The sequence below is a fragment of the Vanacampus margaritifer genome, chromosome 2 (genome assembly GCF_051991255.1).
Source record: "Vanacampus margaritifer isolate UIUO_Vmar chromosome 2, RoL_Vmar_1.0, whole genome shotgun sequence".
NCBI lineage: Eukaryota > Metazoa > Chordata > Actinopteri > Syngnathiformes > Syngnathidae > Vanacampus > Vanacampus margaritifer.
The window spans coordinates 17,477,973-17,490,710 of record NC_135433.1 but is presented as its reverse complement, the minus strand read 5'-3'; the positions used below and the strand labels follow the sequence as shown (position 1 = coordinate 17,490,710).

At 38.4% G+C, this 12,738-nt stretch overlaps 1 protein-coding gene across 3 annotated transcripts in view; it reads left to right on the top strand.

Annotated features, from left to right (window-relative positions):
* baiap3 (BAI1 associated protein 3) overlaps positions 1-12,353 on the top strand; it is a 56,071-nt gene extending 43,718 nt beyond the window's left edge. For all 3 annotated transcript variants that reach the window (XM_077559049.1, XM_077559048.1, XM_077559047.1), the window contains 7 exons: positions 2,220-2,328; positions 2,419-2,484; positions 2,781-2,864; positions 3,684-3,804; positions 6,177-6,300; positions 7,518-7,723; positions 9,059-12,353. In XM_077559049.1, coding sequence (XP_077415175.1) covers positions 2,220-2,328; positions 2,419-2,484; positions 2,781-2,864; positions 3,684-3,804; positions 6,177-6,300; positions 7,518-7,723; positions 9,059-9,162 — 814 coding nt within the window. In that variant the 3' untranslated portion in view covers positions 9,163-12,353. The remainder of the gene's footprint in view (positions 1-2,219; positions 2,329-2,418; positions 2,485-2,780; positions 2,865-3,683; positions 3,805-6,176; positions 6,301-7,517; positions 7,724-9,058) is intronic.
* The last annotated feature ends 385 nt before the right edge of the window (positions 12,354-12,738 follow it).

Here is a 12,738-nt window from a genome sequence, read left to right as displayed (position 1 = left end):
AAAACAATTTCGCAAACTATTTACAAATGTGTGCAACTGTGGTACTATTTACAATTATGTGGATGCTTCAAATACAGTTTTTCTTTTTGTAACGCTCCCATGCGTGCAAGGAGACGCAGCAGGATTTGCACAACAGATTAGTTTCACTTGCGATGGCTCCTTTCGCATGCAGACGTTACACTTTCTTGACGGCCTTTTTTTCCGGGGAATAGCAAGTAGCAGACTGTACCCACTCCTCCTATGAATATGCATTGGAGTCGGGGCACTCTTCGTCGTCCGATTGAACGTCCGCCTGAGCGTGCTCGGTTGTGCTCCGCGTTTTCCGGTGTTAGCATCGCTAGCCGGTGAACCTTTATGACGTCGTCATAGCCGCCGCGTCAACGCTTGCAACTTCAGCGTCAACCTCGGAGTCACCATCATCATCATCGATGATGATCATCGTCGTCATCAATGTGCTCTTTAGTGTTGGTCGATGCCTTTCGTCTTTGAAAAAAATTCCCAAGTGTGAGCTGCTTGCAACCGGTCGCCATTGTTTGCTTCTTCAGCCATCTAGCTCCGCCTCACGTCTTCTACTGCCGCGTCAATGCTTCCAACCTCAGAGTCACCATCATCATCATCGATGATGATCATCGTCATCATCAATGTGCTCTTTAGCGTTGGTCGATGCTTTTCGTCTTTGAAAAAAACTGCTCGAGCGTGAGCTGCTTGCAACCGGTCGCCATGTTCTCTTCCCTTCCCCAGCCATTGTCCCCTCTAGCTCCGCCTCACGTCTTCTACTGACGCCTACCCAATCTTGTCAAAAGAGAGTCATTGCTGCCATCTAGGGGCCAAAAATAGTCATTAGGCTAACTAGATCTGCTTGAAACTTTCACCACAGATGGCCAAGGCTTTCCACCACCCGTTTCAAAAAAATATAAAAAATTGGATGACGTCTTTTAACGTCATTGGCGGCCCTCCGTAGGTTTTTACTTGACGTCTTTTAACGTCCATGGCAGTCAAAGAGTTAAAAGCTCATTTACATTATTCCGTCAAAATACACAAAGGATAAAAACATACCGCAAACTCTGCTTGAAATTGCTTGGTTTTGCGTCTTTCGCTAATGCAGACTATGGCTTTGGGGGTGGAGCAAAAGCTACTCAGTGTAACTAGAAGATGTTCATAAAAATCAATTACTTCTTCTTTATAATAGCAATTATTGGAAATTAAAGAAGGGGAAAAAAAGAAAAGCACCAGTCTAACGCCAACTCTGGTCCTCTTGTTAAGCACCATTTCCTACACACTCACGCTGATAGGAATTTGCCCTGGTCATAATCTGAAATCCTAAGAACGGCTAACAGAGGTTTGTGCTCATAATGTCAGCAACCTTTAAAAATATAGGTTGGGAAAAAGGACACTGTATGTAGACATGTTTTTTGTGAATGTTAATTAAATAGTGACTTATCATTAATATGTGTATATATGTCCCTTTAATGTAACTGAATAAACTTTTTTGTTTTAGTATTCAGTTTTTCTTTCCTAATTACAACATGGGGTTACACAATGGCAAATTATTAAAGCAATGCAACATGTTTTATAAAATACATTAAATTCATTCATGAATGGGTCATTAAAAAAATAATAATAATTGCCCACCTCTGACTAGCAATATAATACCTCCTTAATCAGCTAGCTGAGAACAGCCGTCTGGTGTCTATTCTTTTATTTTTTTTTTGCACCACAGACCGCTTTTGCATAAGGACGTACAGTACTATATTTTAATGAACCATTGAAGCCACAACGCAATGACACAAACAAAAACATCGAAGCCAACAGCCTTCTTGTGACGTATTCAGCCACCGTCTCACCACGCAACGCAAATGTTGTCATTAGCGGTTAGCGGGACAGCCTAGTCAAGCCACAACACAACACATCAGTTGATCATAGACTACTATAAAATGCACCGCGACTGTCAACTTCAAAATAAAAGCGAAACAAGTAATAGTGAACGTGGATATCAATGGCTGTCCTGACTCCAGTCAAGCCTACTGACTGAGCTGCAATTTTCTAGTGAGCAAAAGTGCAGTAACAGACTGGAGCTTATGAACAGTCAATACTCGATAATTTCACCATATTCCTTTCTAGTGACTATTACAAAAATCAAGCAAACCCAGCAACTTTTTGTGGTGTTATTGGGGACTTCCAGAGACTCTGAATTCAGTGTCATATGTTTAACCCATTAGGGTTCTGCAGAGCTTGTGGGAGCTGCTGCTGCGCATGATCCTGGATTCAGTCACAGAGAACCGAGGTGTTCAGGTGGAGTTCTACAATCGTTTCCAGTACACTGTTGAGGTCAGCACCGGCTGTTTTCACACATGTGAAGTTTTACCACCGTTTGTGCAAATGTGTCCCTGAATTTCCCATATTTTTCTGCATTGGTAGACCTTATTGCAATTCCTCCAAGGAAACGGTCTGTGCCTTGAAGATATGAAGAGTGGAGACTACAAGGTCATTAGATACATTATGCTAATGCTTGTCTAATGTGTATTATGCCTGGGCGCAAATTACACTATACCTCTGGTTACAGAGCGTTTACTAAAGTTGGAATTGTTGAAGGGAAATTTTACACATGCTAAAAAACAACATTTCCATTCACTGTAAGTCAAGATAAAATTAACAGAACAGAAATATAATTGCAACACTCATTGTCAATTTTGGAGGTGAGTGTAAATTAACACAAACAGCAAATAAGAAAATCTTTCATCTTTGTCCTTCCTTGCAAACATGTCCTCCTTCCCCGCAAGACCATGGAGGAGGAGCTGAAGATGAACAAAAGTTCCTCTTTCGAGCTGATCGAACAGTATTACCTGGAAAAGATCTCCCTGCAGGTGTGTTTCGCCTCGCCGGGCATCGATGCGGACGCCAGACACTTCTCGTTGCACGCTATTCTGGTGCCAATGTTGTTGTTGTCTTAATGGAAAGACAAAAACTTCCAAAAAGCTTCATCCGTACATTGATGGAGGACCAAAACTGCCAAAATTCTAAATAAATAAATGACTAAATAAATTACTAAAAGTGAAAACAAAAACTGATATAAAAAAATATCATTTGAAAATTAAATCCAGAAAAATAAATAATAAAAACAACAACAACAACAAAATTATATATATATATATATATATATATATATATATATATTTTTTTTTTTTTTTTTTTTTATTATTGTACTGTATACTGTTTTAGTCTTTTATTTATTTATTTAATCATTTATTTATTTAGAATTTTGGCAGTTTTGATCCTCCATAAATGTACGCATAAGCTGCTCACTCGACCAATGAAAGGTAGTTTGCAACGGCGGAGTCCATCCCAAGACACGCTTAGGACCGCCCTCTCATTTGAATAACATTTTATTTTAACTGCCCAAATTAAAAAAAATATATATATATATATATATAATTCAAAAATTAAATACAAATGTATCTATTTATTTATGTATAATTGTATATATATATATATATATATATATATATATATATATATATATATATATAAAAATTTATTTTTGGAGATTTCATTTTCGAAAAAAAAAATTTATATCCATTTTTATTTTCACTTTTAGTCATTTATTTATTTTGAATTTTGGCAGTTTTGGTCTTCCATATACATTTGCCGGCGCATATCACCCCAACTGTGTGTGTGTGTTGCAGAAAACCCTCAAACATACACGCTTTGGTCGGATCAGCGTCAAGTGCTACTACGACGCTCCCGAGCAGAGGCTGACCGTGGAGATCCTGCATGCTGCCGACATCATGGCGCTGGATGCCAATGGTAAAAGCCCAGTGTTGTCTTATGCTGGGTACACACATAACGACAATCCGGTCATTTGCCAAAGTCTCAAGAAGCCGACCGAGTTCTAGGAGGTCTCTGAAGGGTTATCCTGAGCGGTGTGGGGTTTGTAAGATCTGATTGTAAAGCATCCAATTCAGAGTTGGAGCAAACCACAGACTCCTTGATTGTGACGTGAAGTGGAACAATGGCCAATCAGGAAGCTTGCGCTGTTGTTGGACACAAATAGAGGACCAACTGTTATAACAGCCTCGTAAGCTCTGGCATGCACAAAGATAATTGAGCTGTGTTGCTCCTTCCTGACCAGGGATGGAAAAACTCTAAATTATTTTGTATTTTATAAGACTATCCTGAGGTCTGAGGTGTGTTAAAAGTTAATTTGTCTTGATAATAGGGTCCCAAAACAGGTTTGGCCAACACTCTTCAATATTACAATTTTTCTCCATAGGTTTGGCACATTTCTTCAAACTGAGATGACATTTTCAAAATACCTTGGACAAATCCCCCCAAAAAACTAACAATTGGTGCCAACTGAATGGCATTCCTCATTGCTTTCATCAAATTGCCAATGTCTTTGTACATGTCTCAATTGCCTCAGTGGATCTGTGCAAATGGTTGTGTACATTTAGCCTACACTTAGCACAATGTGCCCACATTTAGCACATTTTCCAAATGAATTGATCTTGCTGATCTGGATGAGTTGTTTTTCAGTCGAATGGCTGTCTTCTTCAAAACATGTCAGCAGGATTTCATGTATGTAAGTCATAATATGCAAAATCATCTGTTCAATTGTCATAATTAGTCAAGCATATCACAGGGAATCAGTGTAGAGCAGAGGTGGGCATCGAGGGCCGGAGTCCTGCAGGTTTTGCATGTTGCCCTTCTCCAACACAGCTGATATATGATCAGCAAGCTCCGCATAAGCCTGATAACGATCCTGCTGATTGGAATCAGCTTGTGTTGGAAGTGAGAAACCTCTAAAACCTGCAGGACTCCGGCCCTCGAGGACCAAGATTGCCCACCTCTGGTGTAGAGGATGGTTGAGACATTCACACAGTTTTTTTTCCTTGCTGCATTGTAAGGGAATATATCTGCTGTGACGTGGATAAAAACCTTTGGCCAAACAGAGAGCAGCGTATGGATGGCCAAGAGAGGGAAGGTGACGATAGTGACTGCACAGGAAATTTGACTCTATTTAGAGTGAGGCCAAATAGACTCAGTTTTATAGTAGGCTCATATTTATACTTGGAAGAGAGTAAAATAAAGAATTGGGAAAAAAAGTTACTCAAGGGTTGAGGAGCGAACTCACAACCTTCAGGTTTGAAGACGGCCTCAATACCACCTGAGCTATGCCTTCGATGTAAGTAAACAGTAGGAGATAAATTGAGTAAATAGTCAAATTTACTCTACAGAATTTACTGTGTGAAAGTGTTACAACAGTTGGTTGTTCATTTACGCTGTACGTTAGATATAAATGTAGTTATTAGGTTTTAGTTTTTCATGAATATACAGAATTCGCCTTACACTTTCCTTTGTTGCATTCTAATGTGTACGTAACTTTGTGTGAATAAAAACTGTTGCAATTTTCTTGACTGTGAGTGGAGAATGTCAAACCGCAAATTTTGAAAACTGCTCTTATAAAATCCCCTTTCCCCCTCGATTTTACATATAACCTAATTGTATTTTGTTAGCGGCACCTCTCTTGTTGACAAAACATCTAATGATTTTGACCTGCAGTGCTCACAGAATGCCAAAGGGACAATGCATTTTGAGGGCATTGACAACTAGTTTGATTTTGGCACATAGGTGAGCTGTTTTGGGAGAGATATGAGCTTTTGCAGATGATCCAAAGAGTTGTGCAAAATCATCCAATTTACTTTTGGCAAAAGCGCTAAGTGAATGCAGATGAGCCAATTGAGAAGGATCTTTGCAGTTGTGACTGTACCGACTCTTTGTTTGGGAAAGGAACTTGGCGTGAACATGTGTGAGCAGTTTTGGGATAGATGTGTGCTTTTGATAATGAACTGATTGTGCACAATTGTAAGTGTTCGGCCAAATGAGCATGCAGTTTTGAAAATGTCATCTCAATTTCAAGAAATGTGCAAAACCTATGGAGAAAAACTAAACAATTCAATATTTACGACCCTGGTCATGCATAAAGTGTGATGTGAAACAGAATGTAGCCAATCAAAAAAGACAAGAAAAAAAAGAGCAATTAGCACACACAGCCATTTTTTTTTCTTCTCATGTGTCTGAAAATAATTTTGGGCATTCCAAAAATGGTATGTGTGTACCTCACTTTAAACAATAGGAGGTTTCATTTGAAATTTGTACCCATCCTGATCCGATGTCAGGTCTCAGCGACCCATTTGTCATCGTGGAGCTGTGTCCCCACCACCTCTTCCCGCTGGCTAAGAGCCAGCGCACGCAGGTAAAGCTGAAGACGCTGCACCCCGTGTTCGACGAGCTCTTCTACTTGTGAGTGCCTCTTCCAACTCGTGTCATTTAAAGGTCACGCCAGGCTGGCTTATGTGCTTTACAACTGTTATTGCTTTACCACTCCATTTCCTTTTCACAAAGGTCGCACAGTCCTACCTTTCTCTCCACCTATTATTAGCAACATTGCACCAGTCAGGGGATATACAGGATTTAACACAAAAAGTAATTAAACAGGAGCTATTTGAAAAGTAATTTAAAATGTAAAGTCTATGTCGAAGTCACTTGTCATGTTATTATAGAACCCAATAACAGCAAAAAACATCAAGGATGGATGGATGGAAATGGATGGATGGATGGATAGATAGATAGATATATAGATAGATGGATGGACGGATAGATAGATAGATAGCTAGATTGATAGATAGATAGATAGATAGATAGATAGATAGATAGATAGATAGATATATAGATAGATGGATGAATGGATGGACGGATAGATAGATAGATAGCTAGATTGATAGATAGATAGATAGATAGATAGATAGATGGGGAGATGGATGGATGGATAGATGCAGATAGATAGATAGATAGATAGATAGATAGATAGATAGATAGATAGATAGATAGATAGATAGATAGATAGATACATGGGGAGAGGGATGGATGGATAGATGCAGATGGATAGATAGATAGATAGATAGATAGATAGATAGATAGATAGATAGATAGATAGATAGATAGACAGATAGATAGATAGATAGATACATGGGGAGAGGGATGGATGGATAGATGCAGATAGATAGATAGATAGATAGATAAATAGATAGATAGATAGATAGATAGATAGATAGATGGGGAGATTGATGGATGATGGATGGATGGATGGATGGAGATGGATATATGGATAGATAGATAGATGGGGAGATGGATGGATGATGGATGGATGGATAGATGGAGATGGATGGATGGATAGATGCAGATGGATAGATAGAAAGACAGACAGATAGATAGATAGATGGATAAATGGATGGATGGAAATAGATGGATAGATATATAGATGGGTAGATGGATGGATGGATGGAAATGGATAGATAGATAGATAGATAGATAGATAGATAGATAGATAGATAGATAGATAGATAGATAGATAGATAGATAGATAGTGATAAGTTTACATGGAGCCCTACTGTATTACAAATGTAAAAAATGTTGATGAATTGATAGATGAATGAATAATCCAAATCCGTTCGTCGCAGCCACGTGAGTCCCGAGCAGTACAGGCACAGATTTGCCTGCTTGACCTTCACGGTGATGGACTACGACTGGCTGTCCACCAACGACTTTGCCGGCGAGGCCGTTGCCCCGCTCAGCGACTTCTGCTGGCCGGGGAGGCCCAACGCCACGGCGGCCGGCAAGAGCGTGCAGCCCTTCATCCTCCACCTGTCTCGCAGCAAACCCAGCGGTACGCAAACGTTCTGTCTGCTTTAATAATACAAACTTGCATTATCATGCAATTATCGGCAGAGGCCTCGATACTGCATAAAAACAGTGGCATCGGCAAGTACTTGCAAGTAACATGCCGATACTATTATTTCCGACGCTAATATAGGACTTTGGATGCAGCATCTTGTGTTTTACTTGTGCACAACATTCACTCATGTGTGCCGTGTTCACTGCATGCCAAGCTAGAATATCCTATTAGCCCTTGGAGCTTTTTAATGTTGAAAAAAATAACAACCCAGGCCGATATCGGAATCGATATCGGTCATTGTGTCTTTTGTTTAACATCATAGTTGTGATGATTTTAAGGTGCCACTGTAACTTTCCAAATTGAAATTGTCCATAATTTTCAACTATAATCTGAATTTCCACTGCTATTTCAATACATGTAGGCATTGTTTACGAAAGATTTTAGCATAGCCAATTGCTGTGTATTCGTGTTAATAGTACAACTGTTTATCTTTAGTATTTAAATAATTGCCATCGCTATTATTTTGAAATTCTATGCACACAAAAAAGCCAACAAAAAAGCATAATGCTTACAAATTTGTGATTCTACGACCATAGTAGGGCAAATACTGAGTTTCCGAAATCTGAATGCTTAAAGATGTACAGGCTACATTTTATGCAGCATTTTAGTATAATTAATTTGATTGATTCTATAGTATAGTCAGCATATTCGTCTTTGTCATCATTCATTATAAGGATGTTCAATGCCACATTCATTTCAGACAGATACAAAGTACCGATACCACAAAAAGAAAAAGTAAAACAATGACAGATGATTTTAAAGGAGACCTACATATCTCAATATATTTTTTGTCCCTTAAAGTTGCAAGAAATTTATTTCAGTTTTCTATTCTTATCATTTCTCCTTCCTGGTCATAAAAATGGCCACAAGAGGGTACCCGCGAGTACAAATACCTTGGAATAAGGCCGGTTATCGGCCTGATACCAATACCTGGTATCGGTACTCGCCCATCCCTTATTAATTGTACACCCACGAAAAAGTCAAAGAAAGAGCCATGTGTGTTGAGCATTTTTGTCCAAATCTGAATTGTGCGATTCCGCCGTTATCGCAACCTTTTCCGTCATAAATCATCATAAATCATAAATAAACCCTGATATCACCACACACAAAAAAGATGCACATTACAGCAAAAACATCCGGTGTTTTTGTTGATTCCAACTATACTTTCCTGGAAATGTTATTCTGACGCTAATTTTCCGCTGTATGGACTTGCGATGAGATTATGGATTCCCCCCTCCCCCCCCCCCCCCCCTTGCCGTCCTGCAGAGAAGCCGATCATGCGGATGCTGGATGCTCGGACGGGCGACAGGGAGGCTCAGGAGTTTGTCCGCAGGCTGAAGGAGATTGAGAAGTCCATGGAAGAGGAGTAAAAAAACAACAACAAAACAACACGTATCGATGTTCTCTGACCACGTGTCGCCACCTGTGCTCTTGTACCGGTACTATGTTTACAATTTTTGGGGTGGTGTTGTTTTTTGTTGTTGTTGTTTTTTTACGATATTCCAAGTAATTGTTTGTTTAGTATCGCTGCCAAAATGACAAACTACGAGGGAGTCACTGTGCAACCCGATGCTGTCTCAGTTCAACTCCATTTTTAGGAAAAACTACGTGTGACTATTTTTCGGAATGTTCTCTTTGTGGTATATTTGATATGATACAATTTCAAACTATTTTGTGGAAGTAGCACTCAGTCAAAGTCTGAATCTTTACCTCATGCGTTTTTGGTGGTTCTGGAAGGGGTCCGATGGGAAGTGGAGGAAGCTCAGGGTACAAAACTTGGTGAGAATCATTGAACGTTTTTCAACTGTTTGTAATTGTAATCATTCAAATCGTGGATGTCAACAGCCAGCTAGTGATGAGCCTGTTATGAGAATTTAGTAGGATTTTGTCCAAAACAGTCATTTATTTATATTAAGTGAGCTTTATGCAAATACTTAATCGTTTAATTAATTAATGTGCTGCATTGCATTATTCATTGGTTAGTATTAGGGATAGGCAAGTACCGATAGTAGTCTAATTTTAAGGTATCGGTACTCATGATGGTGGCGAATACAAGTATCGGCTGCCCTCGTGTGGCCGTTTTACAATCAGGAACGAGAAATTAGAAATTAGAAGAATAGAATATTTCTATTTATGTCATGCAATTTTAAGGAAACAAACTATATTGCAATTTATAGGTCTTTCTTGGGGGGAATTTTATATACTAGTGGTATCGGTATCTGATATCAGTATTGATGATTACTCAAGAGTATCGGTATCGGTCTGAATAAAAAGTGGTATCGAACATTCAATCATCCAGACTAGTCTGAAGTGTTTTGTAGCTAAATGTGATTTTTTTTTATGGGTAGTGCGTCGGCCATCTTTGTGGAACTGGTGCATTTGTTATTTTGTGCAATGTCCTACTAAATTACCTTGACGAGTTACATTTTCTTCATTTTGCCATTCAGGTTAAAAAACAAACAAAAAAACTCTTGTATTCATCTTAAGATTTCAATTTTACTGATTAAGAAAAATGTATACACAATAGTGAATGTCAACAACCTCTTATGAGAATGTAATAGGATTTTGTGCAAAAAGTAATGCACTCTTCTTTTTTTTTTCTTTTTTTGATGGGCGAGTTGATTTATAAATTTTTACACATATTTCAACCCTAATCCGCTTGGGAGTCTTTTTAGTTGCAAAATGTTGTATTTTATGTATTACGTGTCAGCCGTCTTTTTGTAATGGACTTATCTGATATCTTTCATTTTGTGCAGTTCTTTAAATGACCCTGACGTGTTGCATAATTCACCATTCATCATTTGTTTAATCATTTCAAGTTATATGTTAGCGTACCAATTTGATTGTATTTACTAATTCATATACTTTTTGCACAAACACAAATTATATAGGATGTCAATGCCAATTAGCGGTCCATGCATTGGATTTTTTTACATTTTTTTTCTTTGTTTTTTTGGAATAATGCACTGAATATTAAGTAACAAATCTTATCTCCCGTCTAGGGGAATTGAACTCCCTATGTTTGTGGGTGCTTCGAAAATAGTCCAGTTTGGACTCATTAAGCTGTTTACATTTTTGGGTAATGTCCTCCTAAATTGTCGTGAGACGTTAAAAAAGATTCCACTGCACTGTTGAGTTCACGTCATTTTAGTTACAGTTTTACTTGAACGTTTTTATTGAACGTATAAGATCAGATGTAGTGTCTGTCTTGATTATTATTTTGCGATTTAGCAAACATTTATGATGGATTTCACATGTCAAACACACACACACACAAAAATGAGTCATAGTGAATTTTTCATGTGTGGTGTGTTCAATTGGGTCATTGCTTTGTGTACAACTACTTGAAAGGAATCAAATTTCACCCTGAAGGGCAGCGTAAGCACAGAGGTGTAATTTAGGAGGAGAAATCAAGCTAAGTGCAGCTAATAAACTCATGTAGCATTTAGAGGACAAGGATGATAAATGATACTCGATCTTGAGCGTTGTATTAGCATTGTAGACATTAGCGTTTAGCTAAGTTAGTCATTAGTCACATACAATATGTAAGTAATTCCAATGAGCTTGATGTTCTAGTGCACATTTAGTAGGATTTCGTACCGCATTCTTAAATAAGAGGAAAATAAAAATGTTATCAAAAGTAATAACTCATCAAAATACAACTTGTTGTAGCTTGAGCACAGCATGCCCATCCGGTTCAAAATCTGATATTTGTACCATTTCCTACTAAATTCTCACAATCGCAACAAAAATTTTGGACAAATTTGGACATAGAGTAGTTGATAACCTTCCCAACAGCAAAGAAATCTAAAATACCAAAATAAAAACAATTAAAATAAAGTTGATACTAATATTAAAATCAACTTCGGAGGGAAAAAGTATAATTTTACTGTGAGATGGCACTTATTAAATTTTTGTACTAAAATCATTTCAACATTTTTATTTTTTTTTATCCGAGCAGGTTCTAACTCCCGGGCACCTTCATCAAACTAATCATCTCTGTGCCAAGTAGGCACAAACAGCCCAAAATAAAAGATAAAAAAAAAATCAAAGCATTTCTAAAAAGCATTTTCAAGATTACCTCACTTATAAGATGACGGGATGTGCAATGATACGGACGAAGAGAGGGGGGAAGTGTAGCAGGTAAACAAAACAAAAATGACACTAACAGCATTTTTTGATGATGTTGTAAACTCTTACAGTAGCTTCTCGTGTAGTCTGTGGAGTCAGTTGTTTTCTGTGGAGTCACTATGGGATGGCGGGGGCGGTGGTAACCTGCCGATCCATCTTCGGTTGGACACAACACAAACTGAGGACGTGTTTTCTTTCAAGCTGTTGGTACAAGAAACAACGGGAAGTGGCACTCGGGTGGGTTCGAAGGCGTCTTGTGGGTAAAGCACCTTGTTATCGTTACAGTAAATTCTTTGTTTGTGAACGTGTGAAAAGCCTGTGTTGCTGTTTATTAGATGATTGAAACATTTGAGATCTGTCAATGAACTTGAAATAAATTGTGTTTACATTTCAACTTTGTATGTTCAATCAGAATAAAGCATTTAAAGCAGTGCCTCTCTTTTTTTGCTTCCCCCCACCCCACCAGAGAGGAAGAAAAAAATATTTTGCGCCCATCCCCCCTCCCCACGTCGCCTCCATGACTATAGATAGTATAATTTGCCTTTGTTGTAAGCACATTTCCACATACAAGCTAATACTGATGATGAGAGCACCACTGCCACCTACTGTAGTGTATGTGCAATTACACTTTATCCTAGTACAGCAAAAAAATAATAATAATAATGTTCCTGGAGGTTCCCTGTTTTGTTTAGCCATTGGATTCATCAGACCTTAACTCCATTTCTCACATGAGTTTGGGAGTGTTTTGCGAGAGTGTTTTGTCTTTGTAACATTTTGCCTCCATGCCGCATTGCCCATATAGGACAGGAGATTTT